Genomic DNA, 21584 nt, shown 5'->3' on the forward strand with positions numbered 1-21584 from the left:
TAGCACGGGGGCGGGTTCGCTCTGCGCGGAGTTAGGACCCGGGAATTTCGAAGGCGGGGCGGGAGCTGCCCGCGCGCGGAGACCGCGCCCCTCTCGACCCCGGCTTCCTCGCTGTCAAACAGCCGCCGTAGCGCCAGCTCCAGCCCGAGCCGGAGAAGTCCCGAGGAGACTACTTGGAGACTGCACCGCGGTAGATCGGAAACTGGGCTGGGCAGGGGAGGGAAAAGGCTGGGTTTGCCTTACATTATCTCCGGGAGCTCTTTCCCCCGTTTTTATCCCACCCGGAGAAGCTGGGAAATCAGGGTTTAGATCTGCTTTGTCGGAGAACTAGGGAGCATTTTCATTGCCTTTTGGGGGATGACAGTGGATTCCCTTCCCACTGGGGTTAAAGATAACTACTTATGATGAGGTATTGGCCCGAAGGGCGAGGAGCGAGGAGCAGGCTGCTTACTGTATTTGGGTGAGTGAATCTGACAGGAAGAAGCTTTTCTCCAAATTACAGAGGTGACAAGTTAGTATTGTACAGAAGCAGGAATCCCTATACACACATCTACAGTTTGCATTTCCCCGGAAGCTGCCTAATGTATTGTTGCCTTGCACAGATTGAGTCTCCCTGAATACTTTGTGGCCTGAGGATCCGGTTCAACTCAAGTGGCATAGGACGTGTTCATTTTTGCACTGCACTGGGACCTTCTCTGAATTTTTCAGTTGCAAAGCTGCTTGACAGACACTTTTGTTTGCGTCTCATGCCTAGACTCCTTGCACTCTGAATTTGCACTGCTCAGGCCTGGGTTCTCATCTGAGCTTTGCCACTGACCCCTGGTGAAAACTCAGGTCTGTGCTCAAAGTTGAAATTGCACAAAACACAGCTCAAACTTGCATCAGACAGAAAGTGAACTTGGGCCTGCGTGCATGGCTCAGGTGTGGGCAAGGTGATGGACTCCTGAAGCGAAGAGGTGGTGCAGAGGGGGCACCACCCATGCTGCCCTGCTTCCAGCTGCTGCGCATAGGGGGAGGCAGGGGTGGTGATCTCTACACCTTCCACCCCCCTAGCGGGGCTGGCTGCACCTACCGCTTGGGCCATAGGGCCGACCTGTGTGATGTGGCCCTGCAGCCCCAGCGGGAGCCTGGCCTCATCTCTGGAGTCCATGCGGAGCTGCATGCTGAGCGCCGGGGTGATGACTGGAGGGTCAGCCTGGAGGACCATAGCAGCCAAGGTGAGCAGTGAGCAGAGAGGCCTTGTGCCTGGGCAGTTGCAGTTCTGGGCTGGAATGAGTTAAGGGCCGCACAGGGACCCTGCCTGCCTCCCAAACTCCCCTATCAAGTTGGACAGTTGTAGTCCAGATCTGTCTTCCCATTAAAGGTGTGTAGTGTCAGAAGCTCTCTGTGAGGCTGGACCCTAATGGTCGCTGCCTGGGCTGGGAGGTAGATCCAGGGCCTGGGCCATCATCAGGGAAACATCCCAGTGGAGATGTTCTGGAGCCACTGGGGGCCAAGCTCAGATGACTCAGTTTCCAAATTTGCTGAGGCACCTTGTTGTCTGAAGGCAGTTATGATATGTTGGGTTTTTTTTTTTTTTTTTTTTTTTTTTGAGAAAGAGAGTGAGAGAGAGGAGCTGGGGAAGGGGTAGAGGGAGTGGGAGCAGCACACTCCCCACTGAGCAGAAAGCCTGATGCGGGACTGCTGGATCCCGGAACTCTGGGATCATGACCTGAGCCCAAGGCACATGCTTAACTGAGGTGCCCCTTGGATTATGTTTTAATGATCAGGGCATATGTCTTACTCCCTGACTTGCAGCCATTTGCAGTCAACTTCAGGCCACCTGGGTTTTGCCACTCTCCCCTGGTGAAACCTCAGGCCTGTCCCTTCACCTTTCTGGGTCTGTTTCCTCATAGGTAAAATGTAAGGCTTTGTAAAGTCTGTTTTGGGAATGTTAGGGAGATTAGATAACTGGATTAGCCAACATTTGTTTAGTGCTTACTGTAAGAGCCAGGCACTGTTTTAAGTGCATTGAATGCAGGTGAGCACTAATATCATTCCCATTTTACAGACTAGGAAAATGAGGCACAAGGTTAACTTGTCCAGGTTAACATAGCTGGTAAGGGTGGAGCCAAAATCTCAACCCAGACAGTCTAAGGTATGCCAGTAACTTTCTGTGTTGGAGCTGGGTTAGCATAGCTCTGAGAATGGGACCTCAGCAGTGAGGGAAGTCCATTTCTTCCATGTGCCCTGTGGGAGGACATTAAAAAAAAAAAAAAAAAAAAAAAAAACTTGTTCCCAACTCACGAAGAGCTTAATATCTGGTATCACCTGCTAAGGGACTTCAAATGTGAGAATTTAATGACAGGTGTCATGTTCTCATGTTCCCTAGAAAATCAGAGGAGGCCAGATTTCTCCACTTCTGACTCTGGTCATTTCTGTTTTTGTCATCCTCTGTATGTCTGGTGCCCTGCCATCAACAGGGACTCTGGTCAATAATGTCCGACTTCCAAGGGGTCACAAGCTGGAGCTGAGTGATGGGGACCTTGTGACTTTTGGCCCTGAAGGGCCCCCGGGGACCAGCCCTTCGGAGTTCTACTTCATGTTCCAGCAAGTCCGAGTCAAACCTCAAGATTTTGCGGCCATTACCATCCCAAGGTCTAGTGGTGAACAGGGAACCAAGGCTGGCTTCCAGCCTATGCTGCCCCCCCAGGGGGCCCCACAGCGCCCCCTCAGCACCCTTTCCCCTGCCCCGAAAGCCACACTGATCCTCAATTCCATCGGCAGTCTCAGCAAGCTCAGACCCCTGCCTCTCACCTTCTCCAGGAGTGGGGCTAAGCCACAGAGCCTGCCCGCTCCCACTCCGCCTAGAGAGGTGGGGACCACCCCTTCTGCCCCACCCCCAAGAAACCGGAGGAAATCGGCTCACCGAGTGTTGGCAGAGCTGGATGATGAGGGAGGGACTCCTGAGGGGCCCCCCCCAGTCTTTATGGAGCCCAGGAAGAAACTCCGTGTAGAGACAACCCCACGGACACCTGGTGGGTAAGTGGAGAGATCTCAATTTTTAACTCCTTTTTAGAGCCCCAGGCTGTAACGTGGCCCTCTGCTCTAGGGATAGAAATGGGAATGGGAATGGGAAGCGGACAGAGGTAGAAAAGACATTGGATTGGCAAGACCAATCTGGTTCACCATAGTCTAGTCAGTCTATCTAGATTCACTCTAGGATTATCCAGGGAAAAGTTCTAGGCTCCTTCTAGTTTCCAGTGACCTGGTTTTTGTGTCACTTTCTTCAGAAATCGACGTGGACGTCCTCGGAAGCACCCAGTGAGCACTCCCAGGGCTCCCCCTGCAGTTGGGAGTGGGGAGCCCTGTGCAGCCCCTCGTTGCTACCTACCCGAAGAAGAAACAGTTGCCTGGGTTCAGTGTGATGGTTGTGACGTCTGGTTCCATGTGGCCTGTGTTGGTTACAGCATCCAGGCTGCCAGGGAGGCTGACTTCCGGTGCCCAGGGTGTCGTGTAGGCATCCAGACCTAAGGCCCACCACCAGGGCACTAAAGTAGAGAGAGCTGGCACCTCCAGGCCACAGGTGGACATGGCAGGGCACCAATGGATCGTAAAGAAATGCCCCCTTCTTCCCTTGCCTTCCCAGGGGGGAATGACTACAGGGGAGGTGTCCATTGCTATGGATATTGACCCAAGGCCTGAAGCAGGCCCTCATGGCCAAGGTGACAGAAGAGATGGTTTCCTGCCAAAGAAAGATATTGCTGCTTCCGGGAAGCTGCCAGCAAGCTGGAAATTCCGTTACAAGCTGTAGGTCCTTGTTGTCATAGGCACTAGAATGTCTGTGGTCAGAGCACCCATCAATTGCAGAGGCTGTGCCTGGGTGGGTATAAGCCTCAGTCTTGGAACAACCGAGTGCTTAATGTTCTTGGATGGCATCACTAAAGGCATTCTGGAAAAACCTAAGGCACAGCCTCAAAACTTACATTGTGGGTAAACCACTGCCACTGACCATGATCATGACCTGGCTTTTCAGAGCTTTGCTTCTATTTCCAAATAAAGAATTAGCAGTTTCATTCACTCCTAGGTATGTATTCTTTTTCCATGTCTGATACTCCTTGCTTTCCAGGTCCTGAGAAAATGGTATGGTCTGGAAAACTAATTGACTCTTACTGGAAGGGACGAGCAAAGCAGAGTGTGAACCGGCTCACTTGATATAGAATGGGCTGGAAGTGGGAAGCTGGAGAAGGGGTCATTAAGGTTCCTAGTTTAAAGGAAAAACAGATCCGCTGCCATTAAAACAAAGTAGATGGAGTTTGGTCGAGTTCTGAGAATGGCAGAACCTTTGGAGAAGGTACGACTACGGAAGAGAAACTCCGGTCTGGTACATCAGCTACAGCAGACGCTCACCTGGTCTCGCGTGGATCAGCCTAACCCATGTATACAGTACACGGATTCTCTTCTGTGAGCCTCACACCAAGCCAGCAGTGTCAAAATGCTGTTTCTGTAGCTCTTACTAAGAAACACTTATCTTGACCTATTGCAATCTTTAGGTCCATTGCCTTCTATTACTTAGAATTACCAACCCCAGCTCGCCCCCACACACCAAGGAAACAGCTCCAAGCAAGTAATAGCAGAACCAGGACAAAAACATGGGGGTTTGGTGAGTCACTCATGGACAGGGTAGACCAAACCCTTAAGGGGAAACCAAATGGACTTGGTATCAACACAGCACAAGATGGAGTTTCTAGTACAGACAATATGCAGAAGAGAAGTATCTAAAGATGATTCCTTGGTTATAAAGCCACGAAGGACACTACCAGAGTGAAGTGGGGAAAGCAAAACGTCAGCTCCTAATAGGGAATTGGCTCTAAAAACAAGGCATTTCAGGGGCGCCTGGGTGGTTCACTCAGTTTCAGCTCAGGTTGTGATCTCAGGGTCCTGGGATGGAGCCATGCCTTGAGTCTGCTTCTCTTTCTCTGCCCCTCCCCTGACTCATATTCTCTTAAATAAATAAAATCTTTAAAAAATAAAAGTAAGGCATTCCACTTAAATTTCCCCAGGACTCTTAAGTCACAGGCTCCGAGGAACTAGCTCACACCTATAGGGGCCCTCTCCAAACAAGTGGGTTCCAATACCGGCTTTCCCCCTGACATTGTAGGACTGAGCAGTTTAAGTGGCACCTTGGTGTCAGGGTCATTGGGTTCTAAGAGCTATTAATATCTAACTATTGGGTATCCCCATCCCCTCTTCAGCCACCAAAAGAGGACAAACCAAAGACAGAAGTGTCTACCTACTGTGTCCCAGGCTTCTTTATTTAAGAAAGTGATGTGGGGATTAAAAACAAGAGCATCCTTGAACTTGACCTTCCCTCCAACAAGTCCCCCCAAACTCCCTGCCCCCACACCCTTTGTGTTCCCAAATCCTTTCTTAGTGAATGAAGAACTTAATCCCAAAGCCCTGGTACAAAGCCCAGGTTCTCTTTCCCTTGCTCTCCTCCTTCCTCTGGCCCCCACCCTGGGAAGGGCCAGCACCTCAGTTTGAATGCATGGGAGAGCCCAGAGTGGTGACAGGCACAGAGGGAAAGCCTTCACCCTCAGGGAAAGGGACTGAGGAATACAGCGTAGTGAAGTGAGGGCCCCCGTAGCCTGGGGTACCAAAATGGGGCCCTGGTGCCAGAGGAAAGGATACTGGTGCCCCTGAGAAAGGGGACCCAGCAGCCTCAAAATCCTCTCGTTGCGAATAGTCACTGCTTGATCGTTTGCCCTTCTGCCGACGATTGCAGAACCACACTCGGACCACCTGGGATGGAAGACAAGGTAGAGTGACACTCGATCGGAAGCTCTGGGCAGTGGGGGGGGGCTTTGCTTAGTCGTCTGGCCCAAAGCCAACAGGTCTAGGGTGGTGGGAGGGCAAGAGGCAGAGCCACTGGAAGGGAGGCAGTGACAGGGGAGGAGAGGGGGCACACAGGGATGGGGCACTCACGTCCTTCTCAAGGCCGAGCTGCTGGGCAATGTGGCTGATCTGCTGCAGGGTGGGCTTCGGGCACTGGAGGAACATGCTTTCCAGGTTGCCTCTCACTCGGTTCTCGATACTCGTTCGCTTTCTCTTTCGGGCCTGCACGAGGGTCTCTGCTTTGCATATCTGGCGAGGGAGGGAGAGAGGGAGTGGCAAGGGAGGGAAATGGAATGGCAGGCTTTGAACGTGCTAAGCACCATGAGGGCAACTGCTAAGGGTGCAGTGCCCAGATGAGTCGCCAGCACCAGAGGATGTGAAAAAGAAGAGTCCTCGAAGGGTGGGTCTAGACAGGCAGTTCTGGAGAATTCTGAGGAATTCTACTCCATCCCACTGAGCTGTCCCCATGAAGGAAAGCAGCAAACCAGGAAAGAAGCATTGACAACCGGGCTAAGACTCGGCAGATCCCTGAGCTCCCCCCCCCACACCCTCACCTCCTGCAGATTTTCGTTGTTGTCCGCTTCCTCCACCCACTTCTGCAGCAGGGGCCGCAGCTTACACATGTTCTTGAAACTGAGCTGCAGAGCCTCAAAACGGCAGATGGTCGTTTGGCTGAACACCTTCCCTGGGGAGGCGGGTAAAGAGAAGCAAGGTGAGGCGGAAGGCAGCACCTTCCTGACCCCAAGACCCAGGGCCTCCTCCTCATTTCCCGCCTTCCCAAGATCCCACACTGGGGCCCCACTTCTCCCCAGAGGGAACTCAAGGTCCAAGTATGTTTCCCCCTCCCCCTCTTTACCCTCTTTCATGTGGGGAGGGGGTTAGAGCCTGCCCCTGAAACACCCTTCCCTTGCACCCCTGGTGGGAAGAAAAGCCCCAAGTTCAGGCATGTTCTTCCAGGGCAGATGTGGTCCCTGTGTTCTGTGGGTCAGGACATGCTGAGGGAGACCCACCAAAGAGAACCCCCAGGGTGAGCCCCACATCGGCCTGAGTGTATCCCAGGGTGATCCTCTTCTGCTTTAGGAGCTTGGCAAATTGTTCCAGGTCTTTCTGCAGAGCTTTGATGTCTTGGGACTGCAGTCAAAAAGGCAGAGGACATGTAAGAACACAAACACGTCAGCTGTCAACCCCCCTTCCCATGTGGGCCCCAAGGAATGGTCCACGGGAGTATCTGCACCCAGGCTGCCCACCAAGTATCTAGTAATAACGTATCTACAAATGTCATTCACCCCAGAAAGCAACACGCCCCGCGAACGCAGAACGCAGACGGCAAGGCAGGCCCTGCCTCCATGGAAACGAACACCTGTCAGGCTGCAAAGGGAGCTGCTGCCTAGTAACTCATTTAATACTCACGAAAGATTTCTCACTCAAGTATTATCCCAATTTGAGGCAGTTTTGAGACCAGGAAAGTCAAGGGCACCATGTCTCTAATTCTCATTTCCACATACTCTCCCCCAGTTTGCTTCCAGGGTATGACATGGCATGCATATACACAAACACACTACCAAACAGATGTCCAGAAAGGCATGAACTAAGTGAAGGGTATACAGTTGGTGCTCGTGTTTAAAACTGGATTATTCCTTATTTTTACTGTTATCTTTTTGCAACATACAGGCATTCTCCTTGATTAATTCAACAGCTGTACTGCCCTTTCTATAAACCAGCAGCTACACAAACTGGACAGAAAGCAATGGCCTCAGGAGGCTTCCATTCTAACATGGAAAGACATAATTATCCAGTCCGTTACTATGTTAGAAGCACTATGGACAAAGGTAATGTAGGGGAGAGGATTACAGAGTACAGCAGGGTAGGAGATGATGGGGACAATTTAAAGTAAGATAAAGTGATGCTTGAGCAAAGGGAAAGAGCCAAGTGGAAAGGCCCCGCGGTGGGTGGAGCGGGGTGAAAGACTGAGGGTGGGAAGGGATGAGGCGAGGAGCTCACGAAGTCAAAGGGGGTGCAGGGCAGATCTTGCGGATGCTGCAGTGCCTGAAACAGGGGGCCGCTGGACGGATGTGTGGCATAAAATGATCTGATTGTAAAATGTTCACTCCAGTTGACTGTTAGCAGACTAAGCAGGCAACTGCAGTCCGCCCGCCCCACCCCCCACAGACCAGCGGCTGGGACCCCAGGCAGTAGGGATTGCTTCAGGGTGTATTTCCAAGGCAAAGATAGCTGGGTTTCCAAAAGATGGGATGTAGAATGTGAAAGCAAGGAGGATGACCGGTTGGGGCCTTGAGCGACTGGGTGATGGTTGGGGTGGAGCAGTTCATGGAGCCATCCCAGCAGGGGATAGAAAATGTAGTAGTCCGGTCTACGAAACATTTGAGCTCGAGGGTGGATGAGAGGAAGGAAAGGCAGATAGAGCAGAGGGTGATGCACTGAGCCCTGGGGCACTCCCATGAGGGCGGGTGGCCAAAGGCACCAGAAGAACAGCTGAACTTCTGATGCAGTCCTGGAAGCTTTGAGGGGAGGATTCCAAGGGTGATCGATCACATCATATTCAAATAGGCCAACTTCGGCTCAGTCCCTGCTTCAGAGAGCTCTAAATGTGCGCCGCTCCCACCACGGCTCGTCCAAATCCTGGATTTGAAATAAGGTAACCCCAGCTCCCATCCCAACTTCATCATTTGGTAGTTAGGACCCGTGAAATAGGCCAATAATGCCTCCCTGGGAGATTTTGTGCGGGTTAATGAGATAATGATGTAGGCACTGAGCACACAGCCAGGCACTTAGGAAATGGACCACAATTGGCAGCCATTATCATTCAAGGCTCAGTCACCTCCTACAAAGTCTAGGGCCACTGGGTCGGGGGAAGCACTTGCACCTCCTTCTGTGAGGTCTAAGGGCTTAGTACTTGATCTCTAATTGCTTACACTTGTCTCTGGAGGACTGGAAGACACAACCTTTAATAGTTCTTTGGCAGGGCTGGACGCGCAAGTCTTTCAGCGCCTCAGCAGACCCTACATTTGGGGAATGGCCTGGAGAGGACTTGCTCAACCACTTCGGTTTTTGTCTTATCCACAACTTACGGAATTAGGGGTGAAATCGGTAAAGTTCTCTACAAGGGGGTGCCAGGGTGCGCACTTTGCATTATGGTGACTCACTAACCCCGAGGCAGAGGTCAAGGGAAGACAAGCCCTAAACTTGACGGGAGGTAAACCCAACCCCACACGTCCGCACACACAGCCCAAACAGGAGCTAGTATCAGAAATCAGTCACACCCTAGACTTTCAGGAACAATAACCCTGGGATAAGCACTGTTTTTACCCTCAGGCTACACTTAACCCTAAGGCCAAGATCCTGAATCAGGTAAGTATCAAATTTCCAAGAAGGGTTAAGGGTGGGAGAAGGGGCTCAAACCCCAAACTGGGTCTGGTGCTGGCCTGGTAGGTAATTGACTGAGCAGACCCTGGGCAGGCCAGGCCTAGTGGAAAGGGGCTACTTGACAAGAACCAGGGGGAAAGCAAGGCCAGCCTGGGGCAGCTTCCGACTCTCCCCAGGGATGCCCCAGCCCTCACCTGTCCGTTCTGAATTCCGGCTTCTGGTTCCCACCTTGCCCTTGGTCTCAGGACACACACCCCTCTCTGCCTGGGGCTCCCCTCTTGGGTTCCAGGCCCAGGCAGCTGTAGGCGACCACCTCCCCCTCCCCTGGCCGCCCCCTGCCAGCCCGGCCGCCTCCCTCCCGCCGTTTCAGCTCACTCGCCTCCTCGGGGTTTTGCTCCAGCTTCTCCTTGTCCGGCTTCACAGCCCCAGGTGGGGCAGCGCAGGGCTCGGGGGAGGCCCCCTCGGAGTTGCTCTCCACCCCGGCTCCCCGCTCGCCCTCCGGCTGAGAGGTCTCCAGGCCGCCTTGGGGCACCAGCCCCACTCCAACCTGAGGTGCGCAGTACGCCATCCCTCCGCAGAACTCATACGGCGGGGGGCACGGGGGAATCCCCCACACCTCGGCGCCCGGCCCAACCCCCGGTCCGATTCCCGACCCGCCGGGAGGGCCTGGGAAGCTCAGCCAGGTCCGAGGGTCAACCCAGCCGGGCTCCGGCCCTCCCGGCCCATCGCCTCCACCGCCCGGCGGGGGCGAGAAGGCCAAGTCGGAAGCCAGGTGTCCCGCCATGGGGAACGGAGGCGCCCCAAGCCGGGGGCCTGGAAAAATGAGGGCTCTCCAAGGGCCGCTCAACACCTCTCTCCCTCCCCAATCCCACCCACTAGCCTTGACCTCTGGCCCCGCCCCCTGGATGGGTGGAGGAGAGGGCGGTGGGGGTGGGAGAAACTGAGGCGAAGGGTGTTTGCCCGACGGTGGCGGTGGTCCGTCGCGGGGCGGAGGGAAAGCCCGGGAGCTCCAGCTAGGTGCCTCTCCAGGCCCCGGACTCTTGATGCAGGCCCCCCATTCGGACCTTCACTTCCAACTCCCGACGGGCTGCCCGCCCTCTCTGGGGCTCTGCACACCTTAGAACTGTCTGAGGTCGCTGGGACACCTCCTCCCGGATGTTCAGGGGCCCAGGGGCTTGACCCCTTTCCAAAGACCCTGGCACCTTCTCCTGACTGGGGCCTAGCCATCCTCTCAGCCCCTGAAACATTTTTGAGTGTGCACGTGCGGAGGACTGCTGTAGCTACCCCTCAATTCCCTAACAGCCACCCCCTGCTGTCCTCCCTCATTCCCACCCCCCCCACTTTGGCATTCCCATCCTCCCATCCCAATTAGTGGCCAGATTCAGTTACCCCAAAGCCACAGGTACCCTGTACCCATCTGCCCAGATGGCTGGCTTCCACCCCATCTCTAAGGGCTGACTGCCAGACAAGGCCTGTCTTCCAGGCCTCAAGTCTTCTGCTCCAGAGCCCCTTCCCTACCAGACCCAGGGATTGACTTCCAGGCCAGACTCTGGACTGACTGGGCCCACGTTCTCTAACCTTTGTCCAGACGGAGGGATCAGACACATCTTCCCCATAGGCCCCCCACTGGGAGACCCCCACCTCAGGTTTCTTGTCCCCGGTCAGGGACCCGAATATCTAGCCCTGGCTGTCCCTCCTCCACCTCCCCAGCCCAGGCCTCCAGCCCGAGGCCCTGGGTGGGGAAAGCCAAAAGGGGAGAGCTGGGCAGAAAAAAGTATCTGACTTCAGGTTCAAAGAAGTTTGGAAGGGACTGGGGGAAGGGGGCAGGACAATGGCCTTGGCTGGACAATCCCAGTCCCCAGAGGGGGCAGCTCTAACCCTAAACAAGTGCTCAGCCCTTGAATGGGCCTGGATGGCTCCCCTGGGGACAGCTTCCTGCCCCCCAACCCCCAGCCCCAGTCCCCCACACAGAATCCCTCTCAGAGCAGCTAAAGGACTCCAGCAACACCATCCCCCCCAATCCCCTCAAAGCCTGAGCCTCAGACAGGGCCTCCCACTGGGACCTAGGTATCCTGCTCCCCTTCCTCTGGAAGACTCGGGCGTCCAGCCTTGTCATCCACCCCTCCCCCAGACCCCCAGGCCAAGGGATGCACTTTGTTTAGTGGGGCTGGTGGAAAGATGCACAAGAGGTGGAGAGCGATTTGGGGAGGGGGCGCAGGAAGCCTGTCCTAAGCTCTCCCCCACCAGGGTCCTCTTCTCTGGGCTTCCCTGACTGTCCTGAGGGCCCACACGGTTGGCCTAGTACTTGATTCTGTTTGCAAGAGAATAGCCCTCAGAGACCCTGTCTATGAAGGATAATGTTTGCTCCCAAAACTTGTCCTGAAAGGAGGCTCTAGGGCAAACTGGGGGCTTGGATCTGAGTTCCCCACAGCCCACAGCTCGGAAGGTCAGAACTCTGAGCCTAGGGACACTGACCTCTGCCGACTTGAGGGCAGCTCTTCAGCTGGGCCCTGTCTGCGGTCGTTTGCTGGGGTCAGTGGCTCAGTGTCTGCATTTGAGGGGCTGGGTGTCCCGGTGGGGGCCCGCCTGACTGTGGCCTGCTGTCTTCCCTTGGTATCAGTGTGTTTTTTTGAGCCTGTTTTTTTGTTGTTGTTTTGAGTCTGTATAACACAGCCCTGTTCATATGCCCATCTGTATGAACTTTTTGGACAACTAAACTGTACGCACGCATTTCAATACTTTATGTAGGTCTGTTGAAAGATCTACAGGGCAGTGGGGCTGGAACTGTATTCACCTCTAAGCCACTAACTGCCCAAAAGGCAGATAGATTAAGAGGCCTGGTGGGGGTGGAGAGACGTGCTTTAGAACAGGAGGGGGCCCCTCCCCAGCCATCTCCCCCACCCCCAGGACAGAGCCATCACGGCACCTTTGTCATGCATCTATCTGCTGTCTGCCAAGAAGACAGCCTCCTGGAGGAGGGGGAGGGGGAGGGGCAGTCCTAGGACTTGGCTGAAATCCCCCACACCAGTGCTTTTCAGCTCACCACGCTCCACCTTCCCAGAAACCTCTCTCCCCGTGCCAGTGCAGAGAGCCCCCACTGCCCATCGTCCCAGCGACTCCTCGGACACCTTCCCGTTTCCCCACTCACACCACCGTCTTATTTTTTAGATTACAGTTTGCAGCTGCTCTAGGTGGTGTTACTGGTCTGGACAAGAGGCCCATTCCAGAGAGAGAACCAGAAGGTGGGGGGGTGCTAGGATCCCCGGTTGGCTTGTGGTGGGAACCCTGAGCCAGGTCTGCCCCGTGCTTACCTGGACTCTGACCCAGAACCTTAATGACAAGTGAAGTTGGGAGCCCCAGCCAGCCCCTCCTGGGGTTCTCAGGGCTGACCCAGGCTGAGACATGCTCCCCTCCCCATCCCTACCCTCCTGTTGAGCCTGAAGGGTAGGGGGCTGTCTGCAGGGCAGCCCAAGGTTGTTTGCCTAGAGGAGACTAGAAGTGAGGTTGAGTCACTGGCTTGACTTTCCTGGGTCTTCATCACTAAAAAACTTCGGGTCCCAAAGCCAATTTAGGACTGGGCTCACAACCCCCCACATACCCGTTTACTACAGCGCCATGTCAAGGCCTTCACAGGGACTCATGGGGGTATCCGGTTGTCGGGCACTGCCAGGAGACTGAGGGACTCCCTGGGTGGGGCTGCAAAGAGGTCTCAGCCCAACCGTCCCCTTGCTGGGGCATCGGGTGCTGCTTGTTTGGGAAAACCAGCTGAAAGGGCTCAGATGGAGACCAGTGGAGACTCGCTCTACACCAGCGTAGCAAGCCACTTATTTTGATTTCTGGGTTCTATCGATCTGTAGGCAGAAGAAAGCAAGGAGGGCTGAGAAGAGAAGGGTTCAGGCTTTGCCTCCTCAGACTATCTCAATCTTAATGTACATAAATTTCACTGCTCCCTGTAAGCCACCAGCTCCCCTTCTCACAGGGATCGACCTCCCATCTCTCCCCAGAGGTCTGCAAACTGAAGTCTTTTTTTTTTAAAGATTTATTTATTTATTTATTTATTTATTTATTTATTTATTTATTAGACAGAGAGGACAGCCAGCAAGAGAGGGAACACAAGCAGGGGGAGTGGGAGAGGAAGAAGCAGGCTCCTAGTGGAGGAGCCTGATGTGGGGCTCGATCCCGGAATGCCGGGATCACGCCCTGAGCCAAAGGCAGATGCCTGATGACTGCGCCACCCAAGCGCCCCCAAACTGAAGTCTTCTTTTGCCCAGTCCAGACACTCCTCCCTCAGAGTGATGAGCCAGTTCTCTGGTTGTAGTCTGCGGGGGGGTGGGGGGAGGCCTGGGAGCAGTACTCAGAAGTAAACTAAATGTCTGTAGAACAGGATTCTTGACCTTGGCTCTGACTCCCCAGCCAATGGCACCTCCCCCATCTGTGCCTCAGTTTCCTCCCCTAATACGGAAGAATTGGACTGAAAGAACTCTACATTTCCTTCCAGCCCCAACATAAGTTTGCTGCTCCACTCCCACTACCTTTGTCACGTCTTTGCCTGGGAATATAGATTTCTCTCTGCACACTTGTGAGGGGAGATTGGGGTCGGAGGGGTGGGGGAGGAGATGCTGGCGCAGGCCTTTCTGCACCGCACCCCACACCTCCAAGCAGCCTTCCTGGGAGATCTGGCAGGCACGCTCACTGAGTCTGATCAAGGCACATATGAGAGTTTTGAGAGGCCACTTTGGACTTGGTTTTCAGTGCTTGGGAGGTTGCAAGAAATATGCTTCAGGAGGTAAAACTTCTCATGGAAAACAGAGCTGAGGTGTGTGTGAACGTGCATGTGTGTATACTGGGAGGGAAACACCCAGGCCGAAAGCTAGAGAGGAAACACACATCCTAACCTGCTCTCTCCTCTTTTCATATTTTCAGTTGCTCTCTTTAAATCCCTGCCTCAGGACCCTAGAGGGCGGGACGCCAGAAGATCCGCAGGGTCACTCCCGGCTCTAAAATTCTAAGCGTCCCTGCTCCTGCCCTTCTTCCAGAGAAAGGTGTAGTGCGATGCCCACAATGATCGCTGCAGAAGGCAGGAGCCCACAGAAGATCCAAACTGTGTGTGTGTTGGAGGGGTGCTTGGAACAAGGAGGCTGTGAAAGGTGCGGGCATGTGGGCTCCTGACAGACCAGCTGGACTCCCCCCTCTTCCACCTTTCCCTGGGCCACCCTGGCTGCTCCTCTGAGGTCCTGCAGAGACCCCCAGCATTGGTCTGGTGCTCCCCAAGACAGGGGGGCCTCTGCTCCTGTCAAAGGGCATCTCAGGGGACTGCTGGCTACAAGCAGTCCTATCTCCTGGGGATCAGGTGGCTTGAGGTCCCCGGGGTGCAGGGTTCAGAGGTGGCCTGTCCCTCAGCTAGGTTACTTGGAGTACTGTTGGAGGACAGAAGCCAAGGGCCCCGCATGTTGGGATGGGCTCCTTTCCAGGGGCTTTACGGAGAGTTACACACACTAGTGGGACATGAAGGAGCTGTGGCAAAGGAGACTGAAAGACCTGGACCAGGGAACTTGCTGCCCCTGGTCTTGCCAAACTGTCATGCATCCACACCAGGTCATGCCTTACCCTGAGTGTTCGTGGTGGTAAGCCCTGGGTCAGAACTTGAAGACCAAGTGGAGAAAGGGATCACCAGATACATATGAGAGAAGGCAAGCAGAATGGCTAGGCCGCTCCATGATGGAACTATGCTCACAAAGGGCACAGGTAATGTGATGGAAGTAATGAAGTCATGGTTGGCTGAGAGGTCTGCTCTCCCCATCTGCTCCCTCCCCCTCTTCCCCTGACACTGATCAGTCCACACCTATCACTCCTATCCCAGGCCAAGGCCCCGCCCCAGCTTCCAGGTATTTCTGGAGAGAGTAGTTGCAGCTCTGGGTCAGGAAGGGTTGCTCTTTTCCCTTCTCCCCGCACGCAGTTCTGCTTTTTCCTTGGCTTGCTTCTGCTGCAGTGCAAGGACTCCAGCGCGCTGAGAAGGAAGTCCCGCCAGTGTTCTCAGCTGCTCTGGTTCCCTAGCAACTCACAACGACCAGTGTCCGGAGGATGTGTGACTCTGAAATGCCAAAGCTCCTGAATGCCAAAGTTACAGGAGAGCAAAACAGTGGCTTTCTTCACCTCCACTCCCACCACTTCCCAAAATGCCTGGAATTCCCTTCTCCAACTGATTAACCTTCACTCCTTCTCTGAGACAGAGGTCCTTCCTCCTGCACCCCAGCAAAGTCATGCTGCATCCCCCCCTCTGTCTCCTGCAGCAAGTGGCTTCCTCCTGTGTTCCCCGAGGGCACTGCTCATGGCACAGTTACGGCACTGAGGACACTGAGTCTCGTTAGCTCTGCACCTCACCACACTGAGACCTGCCGAGGGCAGAAACCCATGCACTGGGCCCAGCACAGCATCCTGCTGAAATCCCCCATCTAAATGCTACTGCTGGCTCTGTTGCCCACGTGGCACATGGAAATGAGCCTCTCTAAGCCCTACTTTCCTCATGGGGAATTGGAGATAATAATAGTCCTTACCTTACAAGCAAAGATCCAATGAGAGAATGCAAGCCAGAGTTCATGTAAAACCCGCCAATAAGAATTCAAGAACTAGCAGCTGCTACTGTAATGTTTGTTATTGGTGATGCACGATGAACAGCACTTAGCAGACCCGGAGATGTTCACTAGATGAAAAAAAGGAAAGATGTAAGCTAGAAGTGTACTTTACTTTGGACCCTGACGGGTCTCCAGGGTTCCTGTAAACTACTGATGGGGATAGGGAGGTGACTGTCAGAAAAAGGCCAGTTATTTCCCAGACTTTTAATTTGAAAAAGCTGGATTTTTTTTTTTTTCCACCTGAAGAGAAGGGTTGGGAGCCCAGAGGCAGTGGGGAGTTCTCTAGTCCTATTCCTTGGCTGCGGTAAGGGCGGGGGTGTTGCACTTATGTCCTGCATTTGCCAATACTCAACGGCTAATACCCAGTCTTCTTGGCACTACTGGGGACATAATAGGGTTTGGAGTCAGGGATATAATCCCTCAGATGGCAGGAGGAGAGAATATAAAATCTCAGCGAAGGGAGCTGTGTCCAGAGCGCCCAGCATATTTATTCAGTGTCCACACTGAAGAAATAGTTGAATGATAATGAATGCATGGCTCTGTATCTTTAGGACTGACTGTACTGAGCCTTCCACCACAGCCGCCCCCTCCCCACACCACCACCCCAGCCCACCCCTGCCCCCCCAGTCACTTTTGTTCTACTTGTTCTGCTTCATTGTCCTCCTTGGGATGATGACAAGGTGCTGGGCTCTGACCTTCAGTCTGAGAATCAGCTTCTCCCAAGCCCCGGGACCCTGGCCTGGGACCTGGAAGCTGGGGGTTCTGCCCACATGCCCTCCTTGCAGCACCGTAAGAAAGGCTGGTCATCTAAGTAGCTGGAGAATTCCTAAGGGGCTGAGCTGGGAAAGAGCAACAAAGTTCTACTGCGGAGAGGACATCGCTGAAAAGAAATGGTGGGAAGGGTTTCTCTCTCACAGGCATCAACGTGGGAGATGGCCCCACAAGGTTCCTGTGAAAAGGTAAGGCTGTATGACTATTTTTAGGGCACCAAAAGGAGAAAGGAAAGGAATGGGGAGTGAACAGTGGGAAGGAAAACCCTTTTTTAAAAAAAGATTTTATTTATTTATTTGACAGAGAGAGGGAACACAAGCAGGGGGAGCAGCAGGCAGAGGGAGAGGGAGAAGCAGGCTTCCCGCTGAGCAGGGAGACCAGTGCAGGGCTCATCCCGGGACCCTGAGATCATGACCTGAGCTGAAGGCAGATGCTTAACCCACTGAGCCACCCAGGTGCCCCAAGGAGTTATACGCGGAAAACTCTTGCTTCTCCATGGGATCTCATCCAAGCTCATTGCTTTAAATAGTAACCACTACCGGTGTCTAAACTCAGTATATCCAACCCCCTGTTGGCCATCTTTACCTAAAGTCCTCCATTGCCTCAAACTCAGCACATCTAAACTGTGTATATCCTTAGCCCCCCCCATAGAACAACCTGACCCTCATCCTATAATCCCGGTAGGTGGCATCACCATCCAGTCTCCCCACTTACTCAAGTCAGAGCTGGGTTGTGGGGTGGGGAATTACCTTGATGTCGCGGGAGCCTGCTGGTGCAGTACCAGGAAGTTATCCCAGAGGTCACGGAATAAAAAGGCTCACAGCAGCGGGCTCCTGGTTGGCTCAGTCAGTACAGCATAAGATTCTTCACCTCGGGGTCATGAGTTCGAGCCCCACATTGGGTTTGGAGATTACTAAAAAGAAAATAAAATAAACTTTTTAAAGAAAGGCCCACAGACCAAACTGAGGCTTCCTGAATATCAAGTGCCTCAGATGTCTCATTTATTTCAGGTATCATGAGTATGGTAAGTGCCTGCTTGGCTGCCTCTCCCTCCCTCTCTCTCCCTCTCTCTCTCTTTCTTTCTTTCTAGATTTTATTTATTTATTTATTTGAGAGAGAGAGAGCACGAGCAGGGGGAGGGGCAGAAGGCAAGGGAGGAGGATAAAGAGGTTCCCCACTGAGCACAGAGCCTGATGGGGGGGCTCAATCCCAGGACCCCGAAATCATGACCTGAGTCTAAGGCAGCTGCTTAACCAACTGAGCCACACAGGCACCCCAGCCTTCCCTCCCTTTCTATCTCAGTTCACATAAATATATTCTAACGTGTCTCACGGATTACTAATTTACTTATCCTCATGCAACACTTCTGATAAACTCCATCCATCCCATTTGTTTTCCTGTCTTCTATAGCAGAACTGGGTGTTCCCAACAATCAGCAAGTGTACTTTACATGGGTACTTATTCTAGATTGCTGCCTCCCTCAACACCTCCCAATTTCAAACAATTACCAAGCCTTGCCCATTTTTCACTTCCTATTTCTTGAATCTGGACATTCCTCTTGATTCCCATCAAACCAACCCATAGCATGACTTGTTTGGATTGTACCCAGAGTCTTTCTAGTTGGTCTCCCTCTCTCCAGTCTTTTTTTTTCCCAGTCTCCAGTCTTAACCATTTAAAATGTCCTCCTGATACAATCAGTGATCTATCTGGAAACACATATCTTACTGCATACCACTCTGCTGCTCCTTCAAAGATTCCCTTTTGTCCTCAGGATGACTTCCAAGCTCCTTAACAGGCTAAACAAGGCCCCTCAAAGGCTGGCTTCTCTACCCGCATCACCCACTACTCCCTGCCTTCGCTGGACCATCTTGGAACAGGAATGTTTGGGCGTCTCCCGTATCCTGCTGTTCTGTCCCAGAGTCTTCCTGAGACTGTCCACTGTCAAGGGAAGATTCATTCCTCCCTTCCGCTCCCCCTACAAGCCACATTAAACCTCACCCTGGACTCAAATCATGTACTATGCAGCGGCAGCCCTTTATTTCAGAGACCAGCTCTCCGACTCAGCAGTCAGTGGCTAATCCATGATGCACCCCCCCCCCTCGCGGCTGTACTTCTCTAACGGGACATCCTTTTCTTGTTCAAAGTGAACTCCTTGACCTCCTTTTGATCCCTTGGTTATTCCCTTCTATCTCTACCCCTGGAAACCCTCTCCTGAGTGCCAGCTCTTGAGAGAGGTGGGAGGGTACAGTGCAGTGCTCCCCAAGCTTGCCAGAGCCTAAGAATCACCTGGGTTATTTGTTTTCCAGGCTTTTCCTCTCCAGAGCCTGACTCAGGAGATTGGGAGGAAGCCCAAGAATCTATTTTTAACAAGCACCCCATTGATAATTCTTAGGAGATGTACTGCCTTGGACAAGGTTTTAACTCACCAAACCTTACTTTCCTCGTGTATAAAAATAAGGAAAGAATGCCTTAAACGATTCGAGATAATACCCCCGTGCCCCCTCAAAAAGCACCTAGTAAGGTGTTTTAAAATATTTTTAATCAAATGTAGCTGCTGTTATCATTGACTCCTTTTTCAGAAATATCTGCCTTTTGACTTTTTCTTTTCCCAAGAAGCTTCCAGAATAAATTGTCCTTCTCTACTTTAGCCTCCACTTGCTTTTAGTTCACAAAATATTTTATTTTATTTTTTTTAAGATTTTATTTATTTATTTGACAGAGATAGAGACAGCCAGCGAGAGGGAACACAAGCAGGGGGAGTGGGAGAGGAAGAAGCAGGCTCATAGCAGAGGAGCCTGATTGGGGCTCGATCCCATAATGCCGGATCACGCCCTGAGCCAAAGGCAGACACTCAACCGCTGTGCCACCCAGGCGCCCCACAAAATATTTTAATTGATTGATTTTTTTCTGATGAAAAAGTAACATCAACTATCTCAGAATATCATGAAGAAAGTACTAGGCCTTCCAACACCCTTCCTGCCAAGACAACCACTGTTGTCAGCTTGGTGAATGTTCTTCCAGGTCACTGTTCATGAATATAGTAACCCGCTTTTTGAAACAAAAAATAAGATTCTACTCTAAACTTTTTTTACCTAGTGAATACGTATCTCATCCAATCTTGCTCTTGCCTTCACCTCAGCATGATATGTCTGAAGTCACCAGTCACTTCCTAATTGCTAAATCCACCAACTCCTTGCAGCCCTAATCTGAGTTTGTGACCCTGGATTTCTCTTTCTCTTGTCACTCTCCTGCTTGGGAGCTGACTCCTCTGCTCAAGCCTCCCTGACAGGTTTCAGCAGTGACATCAGGTTTTCTGAATCACTTCCTCAAGCCTTACCCTCTGGGCATTTTACAAGTATCGCCTGGAGAAACCCATTCATCTCTGGACTTGGAGCTCCTACCATCTCTCCTCCAGCAGCTGCTTTGTCAACACAAGCCTATTCATTTTACTGCCTTGCCTGAGATCCTTCAATGAGACCCTCCCCCACCGCCTTCAGAAACATAATTTCTTAGCCCAGCTCCTGTGGGGAACTAGGAATTGCCTGGGATTTGTAGTCAGAAAGTCCTGGATTGCATTCCTCACTCACTAACATATCAACAGTGTGAATTTAGGAAGTAACCTAACTTCTAAGCTTGCGTCTCTCATCTCACCCAGGAATATAAGACCTAAAGCTGTATGGCTGAGATTCAAGAGTTTATTAAGTGCCCAGATGGTAATGGCAAGAGTGCGTGTGCTCTTAACAACCCTTGTGCTCTGATTCAGCCGGTGTCCTCCCCCCAGTCAGGTTTCCCGTCTACCTGTGGTTCCCAGAACCCCGCTCTGGGTGTCCAGTTGCCTAAGTGCCTCTCCCCCTAGCTCGGTGACCTAAGACCCTGCTCATCTCCAATTGTCAACATGAGCCACCTCCTCTCAAGCCTTTCTGCGCCTCCACAGGTGGACCCCACCCGAGCTTCGGGAAGCCTCAGGCCCTACACCGTCTGCCGTGATGGTATGTAGGTCTAATATAACACTCATCTGCGCAGTCGTTTTCCCCCGAGTCACACCCTTTGCGACCAGACCTTACTCCTCTTGGCATCCCGCATGCCCAGGAGGAAGTCATCAGTAAGTGCGGGTTGCAAAAACTAATTTGATATGGAATTCATTTTTTCTCTTCATCTCCGGCCATGCTGCAGGATTCAGGGCAGGGGTTAAGTATAAGGTTCAAAAGTCGGGGAGAGGACTCGGGGTCATCTCTATACGAGGCAGCTAATTTCATAGGAAACCCCACGCAGGCGTTACCCTCTCTCAGACGGGACAGCCTCCATCTCCCCAGCCCTCTCTGGGGCGGGAGTGGGGGGGGCTCCAGGAAGTGGTCACAAAGGGCTCACTAAGGCTACTGTTCGGGGAGGGTGTGGCTGGGGTGAAGGGGAGGGGTCCACACAGAGGAGCCTCCTCACGACTCTGCGCCCGAGTGAGGCACGGTCAGGCCTCCGGCGGTGGGACTGACCACTCGGCCTCAGTTTCCCAGGACGTTCGGCCTCCGGCTGCGGGGCTGGGCGCTGGCAGGACGGCAGTCCGCGGGCTTGGAAGGCTGAACACGGTCCCTCACGCTGGGCCTCCGGCTCCCCGACATTACGGCAGCAGGCCGAAGGGCGAGAGGGCCCGGGCCCGGGGGCGCGCCTCTCTCCAGTCCCGCGGAGGCCGGGCTCAGGGCGCCGGCACTTTAGACCCGCCCCGCCGCGGCCACAGGGGCGCCGCCCGCCTGAGAGGCGGAAGGAATCCGGTAGCTCATTGGACGAAATCCCGTCAGAGGCGGGACTCCGGGCGCAGCCTGCGGGGAAGCCGCCGTCCGCCTCTCCGCTGCAGTTCTGCGCGCGGCCGCCTCGGTCCCCGTGGCGTGGTGAGGGTTTTAGTGTTCGGACTCCTCCCCCCAATCAAATATC

General features: G+C 53.2%; 2 protein-coding genes and 1 long non-coding RNA gene across 3 annotated transcripts; 1 reads left to right on the forward strand and 2 right to left on the reverse strand.

Moving 5' to 3' along the window:
• The first annotated feature begins 35 nt into the window (after window positions 1-35).
• TCF19 (transcription factor 19) lies at window positions 36-4079 on the forward strand. Its single transcript, XM_011220461.3, has 4 exons — window positions 36-190; window positions 603-1217; window positions 2463-3021; window positions 3273-4079. The coding sequence occupies exons 2-4, from the start codon at window positions 980-982 to the stop codon at window positions 3511-3513; spliced, it is 1038 nt and encodes a 345-aa protein (XP_011218763.1). The 5' UTR covers window positions 36-190; window positions 603-979; the 3' UTR covers window positions 3514-4079.
• Window positions 4080-5386: 1307 nt separating this feature from the next.
• On the reverse strand, window positions 5387-10042 carry POU5F1 (POU class 5 homeobox 1). The gene is made up of 5 exons (XM_011220460.3): window positions 9638-10042; window positions 6885-7005; window positions 6429-6559; window positions 5965-6123; window positions 5387-5781 (listed from the first exon to the last, which is right to left on the reverse strand). Exons 1-5 carry the CDS (start codon window positions 10040-10042, stop codon window positions 5515-5517), a joined length of 1083 nt encoding a protein of 360 aa, XP_011218762.2. The 3' UTR covers window positions 5387-5514.
• A 3345-nt stretch (window positions 10043-13387) lies between these two features.
• LOC109489071 lies at window positions 13388-21377 on the reverse strand. The gene is made up of 4 exons (XR_002142010.2): window positions 21149-21377; window positions 17411-17574; window positions 15813-15958; window positions 13388-15366 (listed from the first exon to the last, which is right to left on the reverse strand). It is a non-coding gene; the product is annotated as an uncharacterized LOC109489071 (long non-coding RNA).
• Window positions 21378-21584: the final 207 nt, after the last annotated feature.

This window comes from Ailuropoda melanoleuca, chromosome 6, assembly GCF_002007445.2.
Source record: "Ailuropoda melanoleuca isolate Jingjing chromosome 6, ASM200744v2, whole genome shotgun sequence".
Taxonomy (NCBI): domain Eukaryota; kingdom Metazoa; phylum Chordata; class Mammalia; order Carnivora; family Ursidae; genus Ailuropoda; species Ailuropoda melanoleuca.

Coding starts and splice junctions, on each gene's coding strand:
- POU5F1 (XM_011220460.3), bottom strand. CDS start 10,042: ATGGCGGGACACCTGGCTTCCGACTTGGCCTTCTCGCCCCCGCCGGGC. Junction 6,560..6,884: donor CACCCTGGGGGTTCTCTTTG/GTGGGTCTCCCT, acceptor CCGCCTCCCCAG/GGAAGGTGTTCAGCCAAACG. Junction 5,782..5,964: donor AGCTCGGCCTTGAGAAGGAC/GTGAGTGCCCCA, acceptor CTTCCATCCCAG/GTGGTCCGAGTGTGGTTCTG.
- TCF19 (XM_011220461.3), top strand. CDS start 980: ATGCTGCCCTGCTTCCAGCTGCTGCGCATAGGGGGAGGCAGGGGTGGT. Junction 1,218..2,462: donor GGAGGACCATAGCAGCCAAG/GTGAGCAGTGAG, acceptor TGCCATCAACAG/GGACTCTGGTCAATAATGTC. Junction 3,022..3,272: donor ACCCCACGGACACCTGGTGG/GTAAGTGGAGAG, acceptor CACTTTCTTCAG/AAATCGACGTGGACGTCCTC.